Source organism: Oncorhynchus tshawytscha, linkage group LG23, assembly GCF_018296145.1.
Source record: "Oncorhynchus tshawytscha isolate Ot180627B linkage group LG23, Otsh_v2.0, whole genome shotgun sequence".
Lineage (NCBI taxonomy): Eukaryota > Metazoa > Chordata > Actinopteri > Salmoniformes > Salmonidae > Oncorhynchus > Oncorhynchus tshawytscha.
The window spans coordinates 10,580,084-10,602,303 of NC_056451.1; the positions used below are offsets into that span (position 1 = coordinate 10,580,084).

The 22,220-nt window shown below is 42.0% G+C and overlaps 3 protein-coding genes across 4 annotated transcripts in view; 2 read left to right on the forward strand and 1 right to left on the reverse strand.

Moving 5' to 3' along the window:
- The window catches only part of LOC112223009 (zinc finger protein 385D), a 40,922-nt gene extending 36,430 nt beyond the window's left edge, over positions 1-4,492 (forward strand). For both annotated transcript variants that reach the window (XM_024385920.2, XM_024385922.2), the window contains 4 exons: positions 55-405; positions 672-853; positions 2,081-2,182; positions 2,889-4,492. In XM_024385920.2, coding sequence (XP_024241688.1) covers positions 55-405; positions 672-853; positions 2,081-2,182; positions 2,889-3,134 — 881 coding nt within the window. In that variant the 3' untranslated portion in view covers positions 3,135-4,492. The remainder of the gene's footprint in view (positions 1-54; positions 406-671; positions 854-2,080; positions 2,183-2,888) is intronic.
- Positions 4,493-10,383: 5,891 nt separating this feature from the next.
- On the forward strand, positions 10,384-12,340 carry LOC112222560 (protein phosphatase 2C-like domain-containing protein 1). The gene is made up of 3 exons (XM_024385309.1): positions 10,384-10,394; positions 10,567-11,390; positions 11,529-12,340. The coding sequence occupies exons 1-3, from the start codon at positions 10,384-10,386 to the stop codon at positions 12,338-12,340; spliced, it is 1,647 nt and encodes a 548-aa protein (XP_024241077.1).
- Positions 12,341-12,429: 89 nt separating this feature from the next.
- LOC112223008 (ras-related protein Rab-5A) lies at positions 12,430-21,381 on the reverse strand. The gene is made up of 6 exons (XM_024385919.2): positions 21,221-21,381; positions 17,222-17,449; positions 16,834-16,985; positions 14,302-14,424; positions 14,071-14,164; positions 12,430-13,959 (listed from the first exon to the last, which is right to left on the reverse strand). The coding sequence occupies exons 2-6, from the start codon at positions 17,385-17,387 to the stop codon at positions 13,844-13,846; spliced, it is 651 nt and encodes a 216-aa protein (XP_024241687.1). The 5' UTR covers positions 17,388-17,449; positions 21,221-21,381; the 3' UTR covers positions 12,430-13,843.
- Between the last annotated feature and the right edge of the window lie 839 nt (positions 21,382-22,220).

The following is a 22,220-nucleotide window of genomic DNA, read 5'->3' on the forward strand; positions in this document are numbered from 1 at the left end:
TAACAGGTTATTTCAGCAGGGAAGGTCAATTAACATATCTATCGCCCTCTGCAGATGGCTTTCCAGGTGCATCGCCACTCCCACTATCTCCTGTGCTCACACTGGCTCCAACCCTGAGATCCCTGACATCAACCCTGGCACCTATGACATCAATGTTACCACCCCTGGCACCTACGCTGGCATCGAGTCCCAATTCATCCACAGGGACAGAGACTACCTCAGCTACAGGATGGGATGACAGGGCCTCGCCCAAATCCAGCTCACCTTTAGAACCAGACATGGAGATGGAGCAAGAGGCTGAGACAGACCCGGAGACAGAGGAAGAGAAAGCCAGGCGTCTGCTCTACTGCTCGCTCTGCAAGATGGCCGTCAACTCGGCATCCCAACTGGAGGCTCATAACAGCGGTGAGAGGACCTGCCCTCCTCTCAGTCCCTCCTGTCCCTAGGGGCTCAATCACTAACCCTGAATAGTAGCTCTTAAATAGAGTTCACTCTTCTGTCAATGTGAAGAACACAGCCAATCATGTCCCTCATTTGATTGGTAGGGTCTATTCATTGGCAAATAATGTCAGTGCCTCTCAATGCTGTTTACATAATAGTGGAAAATGACTGTGGATGCAAATGCCTTATAGACCTTATTGTGACTCACTTTTTCCTATTTTATCATCCAGGTACGAAACACAAGACCATGCTAGAGGCCAGGAGTGGTGTGGGCTCCATCAAGTCCTTCCCCCGGCCAGGGGTCAAGAGTAAGCTAGCTCCGCCCACCAAGGCAGCCACGGGCCTGCAGAACAAAACATTTCACTGTGAGATCTGCGATGTGCACGTCAACTCCGAGACACAGCTAAAACAGGTGGGATACACCAGGGTGTTACATGAACATTAGCCATTGTATATTATCACAGTTCCATGAGTGAAAATTATGAATTTGTTTAATGGAAATTGTTTGAATTCACTATATTTAAATGTCATGTTCTTATCAATGGTATAACTGTATCTGTCTCTCTTGGGTTCGTTGAAGTAGTGTCTAATTAGAAATTATTACTAAGCCTACGTAATATAACCTTGAAATGGCAGAGAACAGTTTTCAGGCATTGATTACACTAAATGAATAGAAACAAATGAATAGGTAGGCTTTCAAAACTGGATGAATGGAACATGTCTTAAAATTGAATTGGTTTTTTTATATATATATTTGGACTTTTAGAGTGCTGCATTGATCATGCAATTTTGACATATTGCATTTACTGGCAATTTTCTTGTTTTAATTTGTACCTCTACAGCTGACAACCCTTACAAATCAATTAGTGGTGTTCTGTACTCCTTGGTCTTTTTGAGGCCTCTTAACTCTTAAGGATGTGCCCTTTTTTTTTTATTTCCGCCTAAAATGACATACCCAAATCTAACTGCCTGTAGCTCAGGACCTGAAGCAAGAATATGCATATTCTTGATAACATTTGAAAGGAAACACTTTGCAGTTTGTGGAAATGTTAAATTAATGTTGGAGAATATAACATATTAGATCTGGTAAAAGATAATACAAAGAAAATAATGCGTATTTGTATTGTTTTTTTGTACTGACATCTTTGAATGCAAGAGGAAGGCCATAAATGTATTATTCCAGCCTAGGCACAATTTAGATTTTGGCCACTAGATGGCAGCATTGTCTATGCAACGTTTTAGACTGATCCAATGAACCATTGCATTTCTGTTCAAAATGTTGTATAAAGACTGCCCAAATATGCCTAATTGGTTTATTAATACATTTTCAAGTTCATAACTGTGCAATCTCCTCAAACAATAGCATGGCATTATTTCACTGTAATAGCTACTGTAAATTGGACAGTGCAGTTAGATTAACAAGAATTTAAGCTTTCTGCAAATATCAGATAGATCTATGTCCTGGGAAACGTTCTTGTTTCTTACAATCTCATGCTAATCACATTAGCCTACATTAGCTCAACCGTCCCGCGGGGGACCCACCGATCCTGTAGAGGTTTAAGTAAATCTAGGACCAATCACTTGTGGTCTCACTCTTTCTTACTCTATAACCTTACTGTCCTCTCCATCTCTCCTCCAGCACATCAGCAGCAGACGTCACAAAGACCGAGCGGCGGGCAAACCGGCTAAACCCAAATACAGTCCCTACAGTAAACCCCCAAAAGTCCAGGCCACACAACCAGTAAGTCCCTCCTTGTCTCAATACTGACAAAATACAGAATCATAGGAATCACCTAAACAATCAGAAAGTCTCCACAAATCTATGTCACCAAGATGTGAGAGACACGATTGTGGGTATATCTTTCTTGTTTTGTAATCTAAAACGGTGTTCTTCATTATTCGTTTATTTAATAACCCCTGGATATGAAGTTGATACGGTTTGTGACTTTACAGGCCTAGTAAAAATGAAGGTCTGAGACCGACATGCTAAAGGTGGAATGTATTGGGGATTCATCTGGGGCCAAAAAAAATGAAAGTCGAGTTTCCATCACGGGTCTCATAAAGTGGCAGACAGAGATAACTTGCGACCAGGCCCAGGGGTTGACAATCTGTGGGAAATGACACATCTAAATCCCATCATCAACTGTATTAACCCAGAGGAGACACTTTTATATGGAAAGAGCAAAGATTCCTCCCAGTAGGTTAGAATACATGAGTCAGTTGATTGACAGCACATAACAATTTCCATCTTGGTGTTCAGAGGAAGCCCCATTTCCCTATCACTAATACAGAAGACGATTTCAAAGGGCTCCATTGACCTTCAAACCCATACTCTCAGACACTGATTGAGTTTTTTGTTCTGTCTTTCTCTCTCCCTGTCTCTCTCTCGCTCTGTCTCTCTCGCTCTCTCTCTGTCTCTCTCTCTCTCTCTCAATCTCACTCTCCAGGTGAAGCTGACAGTGGGGAAGGAGTTGTGCCAACCTCAAATCACCCAGATAATGCCCGCTCACCTGGCAGCATTGGCATCAGCAGCAGCAGCCATGGGCTCGGCCTTCCCCGGCCTCCGCTCCACCCACGCTCCCTCCCATGGCCCCACCCTTTTTCAGACACAGACCCTCCCTGCTGCCCTGCTCCGCCCCGCCCCCGGGCCTGTCAGGACCTCCCATACACAGTTACTGTTTGCCCCCTACTGACTCACAACCCCACCCTATAGACTCTATGGACTTCCCATGACGGCCGTGCCACGGAAGTTGTTATGAACCAGAGTCCTCTTCCCTCTGCTTATCCCTTTATACATTTGGACCATAGGCCACCTTCACCAGAATATGAGGATAATAGGCACACAGGTATTGTTTAACCCATACTGCCAGATAAACCCTACTGGGCTGGCCAGACCTCCCGTTATGGATTTCCCAAGGAACCCATCAATGGCCTAGAATTGATCAGTGTCCCCCTTCCCTCTGCTGTTCCCCCTACATTCAGAGAAGAACCACACCGGAACGAATAATGGCTAAAATAAACAGATGGGCGCGGTGTGTTAGCGATCACCTGCTGGGTGTGAACGATCCAACATGTAGAATCATGGGGAAATAACCTCAAATAATAGCCGATATTCTGGTCAGTGGCGATAGGACGGCCACCCACGGCTTTTAACCAACCGTTTGTCGTCCTGGTGTGTTTCCTCTGAAGACTACGATCTTCACCAACACATATGGACTCCAGACAACCTGAAGCATTACATCTGGACTACTGCCCACTCTATTCCATTTGGATTACTACTACTCTACAGTATTAACCCTGCATTTCCCCTTCCACTTGACTACAGGCCAGTCTCTTCATTACTGTAGAACCACCCTGTCGAATCTACTCGTTCATCTTCAGAGAGTCATTGACTCATCACAATTCCCTCCTATAGTAGCTAGTACTTAGTCGTACCCACACAGACACCCCTTCTAGTATTATAGGGCTACTTAGCCCCAAACGTTCCTGTGCCATTCTCTTGCCCTTGAATCATACCCAAGAACAGGACATGGAGTTATATTGTACTGCAATAATGTATAAGACAAACCAGTGAACTATGCAGTGTCATTTCTGTCTAATGCGAGGCACAGTTTGAGCTATAAATGTGTTCTAGGGATATCATATTTTCAGAGATAGTGTCGCACCAAGATCATTGCTTCAGTGGAGGTAGTTATCACTCACGGCTGATACGGATCTCCTCTTTTGCTGTATGCACTTTAAGTCCCCCCTCTGTTGACGTCTGCAGTGCATTAGCTGGCTAGAGTATGTGTTGTAGTTCCTCTTGCATTACGTGTATGTGTCTGTTGGTGTGTAAGTGTTTGTTTCTTTGTGTGTGTGTGCGTATGTGTGTGGGTGTATATGGGTGTTTGTGTGTGACCTTGCCCTCCACCTTAAAGCCATCCCAGCTGACACCCAATAACCATTCTGAATGACCACGTCACGGTTTAAAGGGACCACTAATGCTTGTGTATAATATCTGTTCATGTGTAAAAGATTAACAATTTCAAATAAAAGAGTCTTACTTTGTTAACTTTGTTGATGCTACAATTCACCAATGGGACTGTACCGTTGCACATGCATGTAGAAAAATGTACGCACTACAGTAAGTCACTCTGGATAAGAGCCTCTGCTAAATGACTAAAACGTCAAATGCACACGTTATAGTGTCACATAAACATACAACACAATTGAAGGCTCTCAGCTTGCGATTGCCGTTGTTTGTCATGAGTCTTTTTCTGGAGGCAGCGCAGCAGAGTGATCACTAGCTGGCACAGCCACAAAGTCATACAATCTGATGTTTTACCTAACTCTAATGCCTAACCCTAACATTTAAATTAAGACCTAAAAGCAACAAAAAAAATAAAAAATAAACACATTTTTCTTTTTACAATATAATCAATTTAAGGGGAAATCATCCTGTTCTGCCTCCAGGACAAGACTCATTACAATAAACGTCAACCTGCAGATTGCTTCCCATCAGGAAGTACAATCATTGATAAACAGGTTTCGGCGTTAGCAATTTGAGCTAACCAAAACACTATAAGTCATCAGGTACATATTGTAGACATTTGTTCAGTCTGTCTGTGGTCCAGTCCATGAACCCATAAGGCTTTGCGTCAATGCCCAGTCTGTAGCATATCTGCCCAAAGACTCCTGACAACATTCCTGACACACACAACTCCCCTCTCCAGACAGAGGGAGCTTACTTCCAACCCTAATCCAACTCCAAAAACAACAAAGCAGGCCGCCTGATGACCAGAGAGCAAGACATTAAGTGTGTGACAAATGGGTATTGAGGTTCCTTGGTACCACAGGGCGAAATAAATTTATTTATCACCTGTTTATTAGGACTCCTGAGAAAACCACAGATTGGATTGATGAATTGCGTCGTATTCGATGCCAACCAAACTTTTGATATCTTTTCCTTTGGCCACAGAAAACATTCATTTTATGATTGTGAAGAATTGATCTGGTGGGCTGTGGATGTGTAACAACAGGCGTGTTTATATGCAGTAGCACACACTGCTGAACTAACAGCTGGTTGTTTTCTGTCATCTTTTTTTTTTAAAGACAGAAGTTCATTGCGCAATTGCTTCTATTGAGTAGGTCTTCCCTGTAGAAAACGGTGTCGTGCTGGAGGGCTAATGTACAGGCAGGAGGATGTGTAGTAACACAGTAGGAACAGACTCTGAAGTCGGATACTCTTGGGACACAAGGGCAGATTCCGACAGCGTGTCTGTCCACGTTCACCTCGGATTCCACAGTATGATAAGTGCCTCAATTAACATTCCACGTCCATTAGAACTTCATATTTCTTCCAGCCGTTTTTATACCGTTTTGAAACCTGGTGCTGTTAGGCAGGGTAGCCTAGTGGTTAGAGCATTTGACTAGTAACCGGAAGGTTGCAAGTCCAAACCCCTGAGCTGACAAGGTTGTTCTGCCCCTGAACAGCTGTTCCCACTGTTCCTAGGCCGTCATTGAAAATAAGAATTTGTTCTTAACTGACTTGCCTAGTTAAGTAAAGGTAAAATAAAATAAATCTTTGACTGAACACCTGCATCACATGCCAGTTGGTTTTTACAGTCTCATGTTTCAGCAGACTGCTTTCATGCCTTTCATGGTTGAAGTTAGGATAGGGATTTGATTAGAAGTCCCAGTCAAATATTTTTGTGTGAAGGTAGAATTATTAGAGTGCACAAAACAACAAATGAAATCCAAATGAAATCCTAATCCAAACATAGGTCAGAACACAGAGTTTTTGAAGTTTGGTTTCGAAATGTGTCTAAAATGTGCCGTTTGCCTTTTCTTTTTCTCAGTCTTAAAGAGCTATACAGTACCTTTGACCTTGGCAATAAAGTTAGCCTTAAAAATGAGAGCAAAGCACACAAGCTTCGGCTTGTTTAGGAGTCTATGGTTACCATGCAGTTCAGATCGACCATGACACAACAACATTACAAACATGTTTCCCCAAATGTATTGGAATGAGTTTGTTTGAATGGAACTGAGATCCAAACATAAGTTAAGGAAAGCATTTACATGCAAACAAATAGCCCAACTAAGTTTTCTGCTCTCCACATTGTACAATATAGCTATTGTTGACATCTCCCATTGGCTCCAAATCCACCTTCATTCCGAGGCTTTGTCATGTCCAATATCAACATGCGGAATCACTGAGTCACAGGGAGAAGAAATTGGCACAAATAGTATACAAATAAATAAATAATGCTAGCCTTGATTACTAATGTTGTCATGGATTCATTGCATGCATACAGAAACCCTTACTCAGTTAGCTCAGATTACTACCGGCTGACCCCTCATACTAAATTAGTATATTCAGTTATATGACCTGCCCTTGCCTTGCTCTCCTTGGCCACATCAATTATTGAGCCATTAATTATTGGCTCAAACAGATGTCACTCAAGTGAGACGGAGACTGTGACCCTAATGAATAACCTGCCGCCATAAACACACAGAGAGCGTGTTGGACCAGTCTGAACGGATCTGAGAGGTGCTATTTATTACAAGGAGAAAGAACTAGTAAAAGGGAATGGTTCCATGTCAGTGATTGGCCAATATATCAGCCAGTATGATGTTATAAATGCTTATACTGCTCCATGTCTCTTCTAGGAACCAAATAAACGTTCAAATAGAACATATTAATATATATCTGAGGCAATATGGGAGGAGTAGCCTACCTATAAAAGGGCACTATGTGTGCAGCAACTACTCAGCTAGCGCACAACATTCTGAGAACCATATGTTTCTTAGAGTTTGTTGTGAGCGTGGTTGTCTTATGATTATTTTGCATACAACATTCTAGGAAAGGTGCAGGATATCCAGCTAGAGCGAAACATTCTGAGAACCATATGTTTCTTAGGGGTGAATTTCAGTACTTCAGCATAACATTTCCTAAAGGTTTCCTCATTGTTCTATTTAAAATAATGTTCTCAAATTGTTCCCGAGAACGTTATGAAACAACGTTCTTCTGTGGGAATTTCAGTACTTCAGTATAACGTTTTCTGCAGGTTTCCTCATGGTTCTATTTAAAGGCGTGTTCTCAGAGCATTAAGAGAACTTTCCATAAAAACCACAAGAAAACACAAGTAACGTTCAAAGAACATAATAAGAATATACACTCCGTTCTCTGGGTCAACAAAACTCTCTCCATCCTCTGTCTTGTTAAGTGTGCTCAGATGTGTTGGCCGCACCCACTAATTGGCCACACCTGATCTTAATGAGTGAGTGTTTTCTTTGAAATGGGGTTTGTTTGAATAGACAAATATGTAAAACTTTGTATGAGTAAATAGGATTTTAAACATGTTTAACCAGTAAGTTGACTGAGAACACATTCTCGTGTAGAGCAACGACCTGGGGAATAGTTACAGCGGAGGGATGAATGAGCCAATTGGAAGCTGGGGATAATTACATGTCTATGATTTGGAATTTAGGCAGGACACTGGGATTAACACCCCTACTCTTATGATAAGTGCAATGTGAGCTTTGGTGACCACGTCGTCCCATCCGAAAGACAGCACCATATACAGGGCAATCCTCAATCACTGCACCTGGGATATTTGCTTTTTTTCAGACCAGAGGAAAGAGTGCCTTCTACTGGCCCTCCAACACCACTTCCAGCAGCATCTGGTCTCCAATCTAGGGACCGACCATGATCAACCCTGCTTAGTTTCAGAGGCAAGCCAGCAGTGGGATGCAGGGTGGTATGCTGCCCACTTCTGTTCTCAGAATGTTTAAAAAAATGTTCAGTTTTACCAGGAAACTTACAGCTTAATTCCCAGAACCAATGGGAAACCAAAAATGTACATTCCCACAACTTCCAAAGAACCTCCAAAGAACCAAACGTCAAAATAACCATGCTGGGTATGATCTAGAAGGCAAGGTTATACACTTTATAGAGTGCTTAAGAAAATGAAAGTGCCCCTGGGCTGAGTGTAAGGTTGTGTAAGGTCTGCGGAAAGGTTGTATAATTGTGCGTGCGTGTGTGTGTGTGTTCAGTGTTCTCTATCAATGTCAAGTGCCTATCAATATTTAGTTGACAGGAAATATTCAAGCTATGATGGAGATAATGTAAACTGTTTACCAATGACACATTTTGGTTAGTCATTTTTTGAAACAACTTACTGTAGATGACATATCCCTGCAGGCAACTGCCTGGTTCTGATAGTTGGGAATTTGTGTTATAGTTTCAGTGTCGCTGTCTCCTTCTCATCACCTGATATAGAAATATAGCAGTAATGTATGCAGTCCAGGAGAGTTATCATGGTAATAGAACTGTCAGGGAAGTGACATCTCAGGGTTACGGTGATGACATCTAGGATAGGCGATGCAGGCCGACAGCTAAGGAGATCACGCCAGATAGCAGCTGTGACTTTCAGGAAGTGTCACCTTGTGTTTCATGTCAACTGCAGGTTTTATTTTTTATCATTTTTAATGTAACCTTTATTTAACTAGGCAAGTCCATTAAAAACAAATTGTTATTTACAATGATGGCCTACCCTGGCCAATTGTGCCTTGCCCTATGGGACTCCCAATCACGGCCGGTTGTCATACAGCCTGGAACCGAACCAGGGTCTGTAGTGACACCTCTAACACTGAGATGCAGTGCCTTAGACCGCTGCACCACTCAGGAGCCCCTAAAGGTAAGAAGGAAGTGAACACATTCTTGCATCCCACTGCTTCCCTAATGATCTATTAACCATGTGTCATGCAGTAATGTCTGCACATTTCAGCAGTATGTTATAACAACATTTTCACCAAAGTTCTGTAAGGTACACTATATATACAAAAGTTAGTGGATTCGGCTATTTCAGCCATTATTGTGAAGTGGAAACGTCTAGGAGCAACAATGGCTCAGCCGTGAAGTGGTTGGCCACACAAGCTCACAGAACGGGACCGCCAAGTACTGAAGCACGTAGCGCGTAAAAATCGTCCATCCTCGGTTGCAACACCCACTACCGACTACCAAACTGCCTCTGGAAGCAACGTCAGCACAATAACTGTTCGTCGGGAGCTTCATGAAATGGGTTTCTACGGCTGAGCAGCCCCACAAAAGCCTAAGATCCCCATGTGCAATGCCAAGCGTCGGCTGGAGTGGTGTAAAGTTCACCGCCATTGGACTCTGGAGCTGCTAAAACACATTCTCTGGAGTGATGAATCACGCTTCCTCATCTGGCAGTCCAAAGGAGGAATCTGGGTTTGGCGGATCCCAGGAGAACACTACCTGCCCCAATGCATAGTGTCAACTGTAAAGTTTGGTGGAGGAGGAATAATGGTCTGGGAATGTTCATTCCAGTGAAGGAAAATCTTAACATTAGATCACACAATGATATTCTAGACGATTCTGTGTCCATATACTTTTGGTTATGTAGTGTGTTTGAGGTGCCTTTTAATGATGGTATGGATGTAAAATTCTCATTCTAATTGTTTAAGGATTATTTCATTAAACTCCAAGTATGAAATTATAGATTTTGTCAACATTTCAAGAGTAGCCTATAAGGTAGGCTGGCTCACACTGACTCTTATTCCATGGTCCCCTTTGAGATGGTGTACTACTGCTGCCATCTGTTGGATAAAAGAGGGGCATACAGGTGCACAAAGCCAGCTCTTTAAGTACTTTAAGTAAATTCACAAGCCTGTACTCTTTTTGTTGTTTTGTTGTTGTCCCCTTCCACTCAACACTATTAATCAGACTACTACTCTAAATGTCCATAATGACCAAAAGCCTACCAAACATCTTTCTCCATTTGATTCCGGAAAAAAAAAAAATCATCATTGGAAGGCTCTCGCATAAGCTGCACAATGTTGTCATAGTGCCTTTAGTTGCCAAGGAAACTGTTTCTGTGGAAAGGCCAGTAAACAGCTGAACTCAATCTAAAGTACTGCCATTACTTGAGGCGAGCATAAATGGACTCATGGTACACCCCTTCACATTATGTCTGGAAATATTCACTAGGCTAGTTTGAGAAATAAGTCATTATTTGTTACTAATATAATGGAACTTGTGAAATGGAAAATGAAATGGTGACACATTTCAGTCCTGATTTGTTTGTGTTTGTATTCCCATTCTTTGAATAATTCTCACTCCAGTATTCCCATAGAGGGGATCCCTGGGGAATCCTTTGACTCCAGTCCTGACACAGGAAGCCCGTACCCTTCCCAACACCATGCCCTCCACCACAGTGGGAGCAATATCCATGGCAACCCATCTTCCAATTTGGAGAAAGGTAAGAGCCCCTTCAGCGTCAGGGTGCAGTGTGTGGACTTTGTCCAACTTCAGCGCATGGCAGAATACAGCGTTACCACGCACAAAGGGAGCAACCCGTTCATCCGTGCTGTGGCAGTGTGTGAGGAGAAAAACTCCACATGGAAAAAGAACATGGAGGATGTGACCATTTTTCATGAGGGGTATGGAGGCAAAGAGGGGACCAGCTTTTTCGGGGTCTTTGACGGGTTTCACGGACAGATTTCTGCAGTTACAGCATCTAGGGAGATGCCTGTTTTAGTCCTGGAACAACTCTCCAAACAGGACCCCTTGCTCTCCTTGGAGAAGGACCAGGTGAAGCTACTGTCACGCTTTGAAGCCCTGTTCCAGAAAGACTACAACAGACCTTACCCAGGCCAGGCCCAGAACATTGGACTAGGCCTAGGCCCCGAGCAGCTGGAGAATCTGACCAATATGGAACAGGTGAACCTAGCCTTCACCACAGCCTTCTGGAAGATGGACCGGGTCCTGGGGCTTGGCAAGAACGAGACCTCCAAGATCCGCTGGAGTGGCTGCACAGCGCTCCTCTGCCTGATCGACAGTGGGCTGCCCTCCTCAGACGGGAAGGAGCAGGGAACAGGACAGGAGAGTAATACACCAACCCCCTCACAGGAGTTACAGGGTGGAAGAATTCTCATTGCTAACTGTGGTCAGTATTTTACCAGCATACTAATAATACACTGAAAAAATTATACAGAACAAGTCTTATTCATTGAATATTATCAATTTCCAAATCTCTTGTTGATTCACATTTCTCCCAAATCTCTTGTTGATTCCCATTTCACAGGTAATGTCCATGCGGTGCTGTACAAACAAGGCAGGGGCTTTCGTCTGACCAAAGACCACAGCACGTCCAACCCTAAAGAGCGCAAACGCATCCTCCAGTCCGGAGGGGCAATCAGCGTCAACAAACAGCACGGTCTGGTGGAGGGGCTGACCGAGGCCACCCGAGGGCTTGGTCATTATGGTGATCGCAAGCTGAAAAAGTCAGTCATCCCTGTGCCTTACTCTGTGTCGCTGCCCACAGACCCATCCTTCCAGATGCTGGTCCTAGCGTCCAGTGGCCTCTGGGAAGTCTTGGATGAGCATGCAGTGGCTGAAAGAGCTCTGACTGTCATTGAGTTGACTCAACAGAAATTAATAGTGAAGACCCTGTGCCTCATGCAAACTGTTGAGGATTCGTCCGTTTCAGATTCTCAAGGTTGCATACAGTCAAGACCAGGGTCATCTATTTTTGATAGTGAAGAACCTTCCAGTGTCAAGGATGAGGACAACCCACCAGAGTTGGACATGCCAGAGCCTCTGGGGGTACAAGCTAGAGATATTCAGAATGCAGAGGAAACAGAGAGACATCAATCCCTAGTCCTGCAGCAGGAGAGTGAGGTCAATGTGAAGGGAACTATGGCTGACAGTCTGAAGAATCTCACCTTGGACTACGAGCACCTTGCAGCTGACATTTGTAGAGAGCTAGTGGACACAGCATTGGTCTCAGGTTCAAGGGAAAACATTTCAGTCATGGTCATACTTCTTCATGGGTTGGATGTGCTCAGAGAAAACACTCTCAAAGGAGAGTTGACAAAGCAAACAAATACCATGTAATTATAACTTCAGGACAATTGTTCATGTTTTGCCAAGAATGAACAGCTCTTGCAGTTCTTGTGATATTGAAAACATAAAGGCATGCAATATACCTAATTTATTGAATTTATTGACTTGTACCCTGATACTCAAACTGATCAGTCCTTCACTAGTCATGTTTTACATTGTTAAATCCACCTGGCTTCAGAAAGACTACCAGTCAGATAGTGCTACTATCGGTTGTTTGAGGCAATAGGTTAGCAAGTCCGACACAGTGCATGAGTTTTATAAAACGTAATGGCCAGTCATTAATTAAACTATAACCAACAATTGTGCAATGCAATAGTCCTCTGAAATATTAACAGACCATTGAGAAAAGTAACAAGACACAGGTGAATTGCAATTGAATTGTTAATAACACTACATATTTAAAAAGACCACCATTGATTAGCATTTAACCAGTTTGTTTGTGACAAGGTAAAAAACACATAGCTGACCTAGACCTACATTGGTGTACTGTACAATTGTTTGAAATCTCTAGACATTTTCCAGACAAGCTTATGCCCTCCAATATGTATTGGTAGGAGACAACATTGCAACACCCTATATAACAGTAGAGTAATATTCCAGACTGATGATAGGTAATTGTCAAGACTTATGTTGGTGCATGTTTTGAGGCCTAATTTTAAACACCACTAATTCTGACAAGTTGATAGCTGAACAATAGCAGTTTGGGGAAACAAAGGACTTGTCATATGGTAGGTCTTAACAAGACAATTTACAAAGCTTGTCTGAGCATGTCTAACTGTCTCAGTGTTCTTCATTAAATCAATGCATCAACCAGAGAATGTTGTGATTTCAAGAGAGACTTCCAATGATGCACAAGCCAGTCATCATAGATGTGACAAACTTGCAGAGTCACCAGCCATCCAATCACAAAACCACCCTTAAATCCTGTTCAACCAGTTGGATTTTCTCGCCAAACTTCTCTGCAGACGAAGATGTTGTCGTCTCGGCAGCAGGTGCAAGGAAGTGGAATGCTTGGTTTGACAGTCCTTGCCTGACACGGCTTCAATAATGTTATTATACTCAGTACAAACAGTAATAGCCTCCAGGCATTTAACAATGGAGGAATTTGGTTTGTTTTGGTTGGAAGGACACAACTTACTTTTATCCCCAGTCCACTAACCCTATGACCTAGGTTACACTTTCTCTTCAGGGAATCAGACAGACACACACCTCTCTCTCTCGTATGGGTTAGTCTTCCAACTGAATGAAGTAAAAAAAAATATATGTTTTAGGCCTTGTAGTGATACATGCATACATTATACTGACAGACTTTTTTTTAAATGAAAGTAAAAACAAAAAAAAGTATTAAATGCAGCTATACAGAGTCTTTAGCTATTCCGGGGAGAAAGGACGAGAGGTGGAAGGTCTGATGTCAGAAAGGGGAACACCATGTCCAGATGTTATTCAAAGTTAGGAGGAGAGGGGGAAGGTGCATGTGGGAAGAGTGGGCCAGATTTAGGTACTGCAGCAGGAGTGACTGGCTGGCTGAGCTGCCGCCGTAAGATCCACTCCCCGGTTCCGCCCACTGTACGCGCCGTCAGCTTGAGGCTCGTTCTTGGGTAATTTCTTTGCTGTGAAGCGTTAGGGAAAAGGTTTAGGACCTGTGTTTCTATTATCAGATTGATAAGACGCTTTAACATTTTCAAACTAAGTGTAATGAACATGGAACATAAAACACTTACCAATAGCCATGAACATCTCATTAACGTTCATAGAGGTCTTTGCTGATGTTTCCATGAACAGTAAACTGTTATCATCTGCGTATGACTGGGCATCCTGGAAGAAAACCACCAAAATCAGTCAATATGCAAAAGGTTGTGTTTAACTGCCTTATAGGTCAAATTGTATGATGACTCCATTGAGAATAAAACTAGCACAGTGTAATGTTCATTAGCAAATTCACTGGCACGAACCTGAAAATCCAATGCTCTTTTGTTTGCAAGGTCAGCTTTGTTCCCAGCTAAAGCTATTACAATATTTGGACTGGCTTGTCTCTGAAGCTCCTTAACCCAGTTCTTTGCTCGTGCAAAGGACTCCTGGCAAACATCAGAGGACGAGAGATTAAGTCAGACAATAACAAGGTCCTTGTGGAAGAATGACAACACAACCCCTCCCTTCATTCCCTGGTTATGCTATTGACTTTGCAGGATATCCAAGATGTGGTCTCATTAAAGGAGAACTTCTATAAAATATGACAATTAAGTATAATGTTCCCCAGCTTACATGTATGGGGAGTTTGTCAACAAGATGTATCATATTGCTGAGTTGAAGGCATGCTCTGCTCCAAACATTGGCTTAAGCTTTGTGTACAAAGCATTGAGTTAGAAAACCAAGCTCGTTTGACAGCTTATTTCCATGAAATACTACATTCTAACAACTTCCCAGCAAACATCTTAGCAAATAAAGCAAAAGCAGACATGGGGATCAACATAACATTTCTCATTGGAGTTGCTCTTTTTTAATTTATTTTTTTAACACCAGGTTTGTTCATCTCAATGAGACTCTTTCACAAGAGAGACCTGGCCAAAATTGCAAAGTATCAGAAACATTTACAACATAAAAAGATCAATTTACACATTGAACAGAAAGATGGTTTGGGAAAGTGTGGTGCAACTAGGGGTAAAAACAATGACAGCCCCTCAATTCATTTGTTAAAACAAAAGTGCCCTAGATGTTACAAGTTTGTTAGGACCAAATTAAATTAATAGGGATATTTTAGAATTGGGTCAAATCTAAGGACTACAGAAAGATGCTTGAAAACATGTCAGCAAAACAAGGCTACCCCTTTCCTCAGATTCTCAACTAGGCCTATTAAAGATGGCCTAATCATTGAACTCCTGCTAAATTTTCACAAAATGTCTTCAGCTGTACCTAATGCTATACAGTTCATTCGGAAAGTATTCAGACCCCTTTACTTTTTACACATTGTTACGTTACAGCCCTATTCTAAAATGGATTAAATTGTTTGTGCCCCCTCATCAATCTACACACAATGACAAAGCAAAAACAGGCACAGACATTTTTGCAAATGTATTAAAGATATGTGAAATTTGATATTTCAGGTTTAGAAGTATTCAGACCCTTTACTCAGTACTTTGTTGAAGAACCTTTAGCAGAGATTACAGCCTCGAGTATTCTTGGGTATGACGCTACAAGCTTGGCAAACCTGACTTGAACCCTCTCAAGCTCTGTCAGGTTGGATGAGGAGCTATTTTCATGTCTCTCCAGAGAAGTTTGATCGAGTTCAAGTCTGGGCTCTGGTTGGGCCACTCAAGGACATTCAGAGACTTGTTCCAAAGCCACTCCTTCGTTGTCTTGGCTGAGTGTTTAGGGCCGTTGTCTTGTTGGAAGGTGAACCGTCGCCCCAGTCTAAGGTCCTGAGCACTCTGGAGCAGGTTTTCATCAAGGATCTCACTGTACTTTTCTCTGTTCATCTTTCCCCTCGATCCTGACTAGTCTCCCAGTCCCTGCCACTGAAAAACATCTCCACAGCATGATGCTGCCACCACCATAGGGGTGGTGCCAGATTTCCACCAGACGTGACACTTGGCATTCAGGCCAAAGAGTTCAATCTTGGTTTCATCAGAGCAGCTTGTTTCTCATGGTCTGAGAGTCCTTTAGGTGCCTTTAGCGGGATGTCATGTGCCTTTTACTGAAGAGTGGCGTCTGTCTGGCCACTCTACCATAAAGGCCTGATTGGTGGAGGGCTGCAGAGATGGTTGTCCTTCTGAGAGGTTCCCCCATCTCCACAGAGGAACTCTGGAGCTCTGTCAGAGTGACCATTGGGTTTGTGGTCACCTCCCTGGCCTAGGCCAATCTCCCCCCATTCCTCATTCAGCTCTAGGAAGAGTCTTGGTGGTTCCAAACATCTTCCATTTAAGAATGATGGAGGCACTGTGTTCTTGGGGACCTTCAATGCGGCAGAAATGTTTTGGTACCCTTCCACCAAATCTGTGCCTCGACACAATCCGGTCTTGGATATCTACGGACAATTCCATCGACCTCATGGCTTGGTTTTTGCTCTGACATGAACTGTCAACTATGGGACCTTATATAGACAGGTGTGTGCGCGCCTTTCCAAATCATGTCCATTCAATGGAATTTACTACAGGTGAACTCCAATCAAGTTGTAAAACATCTCAAGGATGATCAATGGAAACAGGATGCACCTGAGCTCAATTTCGAGTCTCATAGCAAAAGGTCTGAATACTTACCTTATTTACGTATCTGGTTTTTATTTTTAATACATGTCTAAAACCCTGTTTTTGCTTTGTCATTATGGGGTTGTGTGTGTAGATTGATGAGGGGAAAAAAATATTTAATCAATTTTAGAATAAAAACGTGGAAAACGGGAAGGGGACTGAATACTTTCCAAATGCACTGTACCTAATTTAAGAGTCTCTTTTAATGTGTGACAGAGTACATAAACCTGGCTGCTGACTCACTTTGTTAGTGATGTCGTAGACCACGATCGCGGCCTGGGCACCTCTGTAGTACATGGGTGCTAAGCTGTGGTAGCGCTCCTGACCAGCTGTGTCCCAGATCTCAAACTTGACTGTTGTGTCATCCAAACATACTGTCTGAGTCAGGAAGGCAGCTGAGAGGAGACAGTCAAAGCAGCATTTAGAATTTTGTTTGCAGTAGGCTATAAGAAAAACATCTGGCTGTCCAGTTTCCAACAATGGACTATATATACACACATCATGGGAGATTGCATAACCTACAGAATGTAATCAGAAATGTAATCAGAATCACTACAGGACAAAAAAGATAGTAGAATGGATATAACCCAAAACCACTAACACATGAATAGAAGATGTCAGATCAGCCAACCTCCGATTGTGCTCTCTTGGAATTCATGAAACTGGCCCTTGACGAAGCGAAGTACAAGACTGGACTTTCCCACGGCGGACTCCCCTAAGAGTACTAATTTGAACTGGGAGATCTTGTTGCCTGTGTTCGGCCCATTGGGTCGTGTTGCACCACCCCTACTTGCCATGTCCTACACCCCAGTCTCTTGCTCTGGATGCAGAAGTACCGCTTGAATGGTTACTCCTAGAACTGCCAAAAATGAGATGTCACATTACTTAAATTGTCAATAGATCAGTGAATAAAGTAGTGGGGGAAAAAAATAAATACAACTACAAAATAATCACAATTTTAAACTTTGACGTTGAATTGGTTAGAAATTGTTAAATTAGCTTTGTCTCTGATCATCATTGTAATATCATTGAATCACAGGATGTAGCTAGCTAGTTAACTACAGACAGTATTTGGAAATGTGACAACGACTTTCACTTGGCAATTAGCTAGTAACATTAGACTTGTTTACAAAGAATATATTACACCTATTTCTTAACTGTCCCAACTAGGGTTGTAAAAGGGTCGGAAACCTTCCGGGAAATTTCCGGGTTTTTCTATGGGAAGTTAAGCCCGGGAATTTTGCTTAAAATTCTCTTTTTTTTTAAAAGTTAGCTTATAACAGTGAACATTTTTTGAGGGATACACAAGGCAATTTTGGTTAAACTATCCCCAATTCAATGGAATTGCAACCCTCTGCATGCACACTGCATTCTTCCATCACATGTACAGCTGATTCTCAAGATCTTGCACACTAATGAGATGCTATTGAGCCCACACTACTGCACTGTCTGAGCCAAGGACTACATGCTTTCTGGTAAGTTTTGATTACAATACTGGGTGAATATATTTTATGACATACATGATATTGTTAGATAGTAAATAGTAGCCTACAGCAAATTCTGTTTAAATCATTTCTAACTTGTTAATCATTTCTGCTAGTTAGTTTTAGTTAACATTTGGGTTTTAGCTAGATTGAGCCTGCTAACTGAGTGTTAATTCACCGGTTTCCATACATGTTTAATTTTTAAAATTGTATGTATCACAAAAGGAGTTGTTTAATCTAACTGCTTAACTATTTATCTGTACATGAATTGTATTCTGTTTTTTTTTTTTTCACTCTTTACAGGAAAATGCCACGGGCACTATCTGATATGTGGAGACATTTCACTGCAGCTAATGTAGAAGGAAAAGCTCTGTACATTTACAAATACTGTGCCAAATCATATGTGAAAAATGCAACAAAGATGCAGAATCATCTGGCCAAGTACATAATGGTCCCTCAGCGCTCACAACAAGCAACCTCTGTTAGAAGTAGAGAGACTTTTGTCAGAGGTGAAAATGATGAATCAGACACCTTATCGATAGCAACAGCTCATGGTCCTCCTGGAATCCGAAGTTTTTTTTTTACTCAATGGGGGAACGAAGTCAGAGAAATGCTGATGAATGTCTTCGAGCTGTGTATGCTATTGGAAGACATTTCTGAATGTTGTTTGCCCAGCATAGATCCCGCAGAGACCAACCAGACATGCTTTATCTACTCATTTGCTGGATGCAGAGTTCAACAGAGTGAAGGTCAAGCAAATCATAGACAAAGCAGAATATATTGCAATCATCTCTGATGGGTGGTCAAATGTTCGTGGGCAAGGAATAATTAACAACATCATCTCCACCACTCAACCAGTATTCTACGAGCACAGACAAGGGACAACAGACACACACGTCTCTACATTGCAGATGAGCGGAAGGCAGTCATCAATGACCTTGGACCGCAGGTATTTGCACTGGTGACAGACAATGCTGTGAACATGAAGGCTGCTTGGTATAAAGTGGAGGAGTCCTACCCTCACATCACACCCATTGGCTGTGCTGCTCATATATTGAATCTGCTCCTCTGCTCCTCAAGGACATCATGGCACTGAAAACAATGGATACACTCAACAAGAGAGCCAAGGAAATGGCTAGGTATGTGAAGGGTCATCAAGTTATAGCAGCAATCTACCTCACCAAGCAAAGTGAGATGAATAAGAGCACCACATTGAAGCTGCCCAGCAACACCGTTGGGGTGGTGTTGTCATGTTTGACAGTCTCCTGGAGGGGAAGGGGTCTCTCCAAGAAATGGCCATATCACAATCTGTAGATATAGACAGCCCCATCAAGAGGATCCTCCTGGATGATGCATTTTGGGAGAGAGTGGTATGCAGCCTGAAACTCCTGAAACATACAGCAGTAGCCATTGCATGGATTGAGGGAGACAATGCCATTCGGTCTGATGTTCAGACTCTGCTTGCAGATGTAAAAGAAGAAATCCGTACTGCCCTGCCCACTTCACTGTTGCTCCAAGCAGAGGAAACTGCTTCTGAAATGCAACAAAAAGCATGAAGACTTCTGCCTGAAGCCCATACACACCGCAGCATACATGTTGGACACGGAGTATGATGGCAAGAGCATCGTGTCTGGTGCAGAGATCAACAAGGCCTATGGTGTCATCACTATCGTGTCTCACCACCTTGGCCTGGATGAGGGCAATGTTTTTGGCAGTCTGGCGAAGGACACTTCCAAGCAAGGGCATTGGGAAGGAGATGCAATATACCAACAAAGCTCATCAGCCACCTGGTGGAAAGGACTTTGTGGATCTGAGGCTCTTTCCCCTGTTGCCTCAATAATCCTCCAAATCCCACCAACATCAGCCACCTCAGAGCCCAACTGGTCCTTGTTTGGGAACACACACACCAAAGCACACAACAAGCTGACCAATACAAGGGTTGAAAAATTGGTGGCCATCCGGGCAAATTTGAGGCATTTCGAGCCAGACAATGAGCCATCCTCAACAAGATTGGAAAGTGACAGTGAAGATGAGGCCTCAGAGTCTGATGTACAAGAGGTGGACATTGAGGAGTTACAGGGAGAAGACATGGAAGCCTGAGAGGAAGACAACCAAAGCTTTATATTCTAGAATATTATAATTTTATAGATGCATGTTGAAAACAATTTTTGGAGATGCAATGGATCATTGGGGATCATTCAATATTCCCTTTCTTTTTTTCAGTGAAATCATCCCATGTGAAGAGTCAACTCATTTAGTTAAAGTTCAACTCATAACTAAATAGTTTTTTATTTTTTATTGGAAGGATTTACTCATTTGCATTTATGTATACTTATGATAAGGTAAAATGTTTGTCTCCAAATGATATGGTAAATATATCAAATGCAAAAAACATATACATTTAAAGGGTATTAATAATAATAATAATATATTCCCGTTAATTCCCACAGAAAGTTTCCACATCTGAATATTTCCCAAAATGTGCAACCCTAGTCCCAACAAGTAAACACAACAAGCCCTTGTGTCTAGTCTAGCCAAAAATAATTGCAGTGAAGACACGTCGGTCGAAATCGTGTTACGTCAGTCTTAACCACAAATAACCACTGTGTTGACTAGCAAGCTAGTAAGTCATGATGGCGGATAAAACCTATCAGGCACTGTGTCCGTCAAAAATAATGATTAGCTTCCTCTGGACCAATGGGTGGGACGATCTTGTCTATGACAAATTGGTTAGCTAGCACGCTAGCTAGCCAGCCAGTTACAATTAGCTAACGTAGTTAGCTATAATTATTTAGATTAGATGGCTACTGTTATCGAGTTAGTTTACTTTATCTAGCTAACTAATTACAGTACATACAGTATATTGAAAAATGTGCTAGTTCGTACACGAAAACTATCGGTCTTACTGCTAGCAAGCGACATAAGGTTGAACCACACCTCACCCTGCTTCACGCAAATACATAGAAGCTAGCTACATACATACATACATTTCAATGGTCAACTCATAAGTATATTAAGAACAGATCAACTGTTGGTGTATTATTTGCTGTGAGCTAGCTAACAAAACATAGCTTTCGGCCTAGCCAGGGCTAGCTAACAAGCTAGTTTTGCCGGTAAACTAGCTAGCTAGAATGATATCTGCTTACCTTATCCGATATCATTAACTAGGTAGCTGAAGGGATTAACAAAAAATATATATATTTCCGGCACTCCACAATCTTTTCAAAGGTAGATAAATTTCATAAAGTTTATCCCTTTCCCACTTCCCGTTTGTTTTGTATGGTACGGTGTATGACGATAAATTGAGCCCTACGTAGCGCTGAGAATAAACCAATCACACACTCGTGTTAAAGGGGAAATCTGCGATTTTGAGGTTATACAACGTTTGTTTACATTTACTTTGTTGGAGTAAAACAAAAGTATATTTAGGGTTCTAATGGGGTAAGACAGTTGAACTAAGTTCGAGGCATTTATAAGTTATATTCTTAAAGAATCAATTTGTGCATTTAATTAATGTACAAGTCCAAAAATCGATGTAGCAACTGCAGATTGCCACTAATGAAAGGAACCGGAAAACGAATCTTTTATTAGGCAAAGAGGTAATGTTACACAAGTGTGATAACTCATTCACAAAAAACTTTGTAACATATAACATGACTTGATGTATGCAACTTTGTCATAACATGTCATATTGTTAAAGTGTAGGCTAAAAGCAAACATTTGCAATGTTCATAATCATGCAGGTTCTTAATTGTTTTTTATTTATACCTTTATTTAACTACGCAAGTCAGTTAAGAACAAGTTCTTATTTACAATGACGGCCTAGGAACAGTGGGTTAACTGCCTTGTTCAGGGGCAGAACGACAGTCATGATGTATGTATTGTAGAAGGCCCACAATGTGGTTCCTTAAGTCCGATTTGGATATATTTAGCTGTTTTTGCTTTAGAAGTTGTCCCTTTTCAGATTTAGAAGTGACTGCTAAATGCTAACTCCCTTTCAGAAAAACTGGTTAGCATAGCTAGCATACAGAAATCGGTAGTGGTAATCAGTCGTTTTTAACTGTAATGCAGTTGATTGGTGACAATGACATGAACATGGGGTTAACATCTATACAAACATTATACTCAGATTTTTATCTCAACATA

Coding starts and splice junctions, on each gene's coding strand:
- LOC112222560 (XM_024385309.1), top strand. Junction 11,391..11,528: donor AATTCTCATTGCTAACTGTG/GTCAGTATTTTA, acceptor CCCATTTCACAG/GTAATGTCCATGCGGTGCTG.
- LOC112223008 (XM_024385919.2), bottom strand. CDS start 17,387: ATGGCAAGTAGGGGTGGTGCAACACGACCCAATGGGCCGAACACAGGC. Junction 16,986..17,221: donor CCAAGAGAGCACAATCGGAG/GTTGGCTGATCT, acceptor GTCTCCTCTCAG/CTGCCTTCCTGACTCAGACA. Junction 14,165..14,301: donor AAAGAGCATTGGATTTTCAG/GTTCGTGCCAGT, acceptor GTTTTCTTCCAG/GATGCCCAGTCATACGCAGA.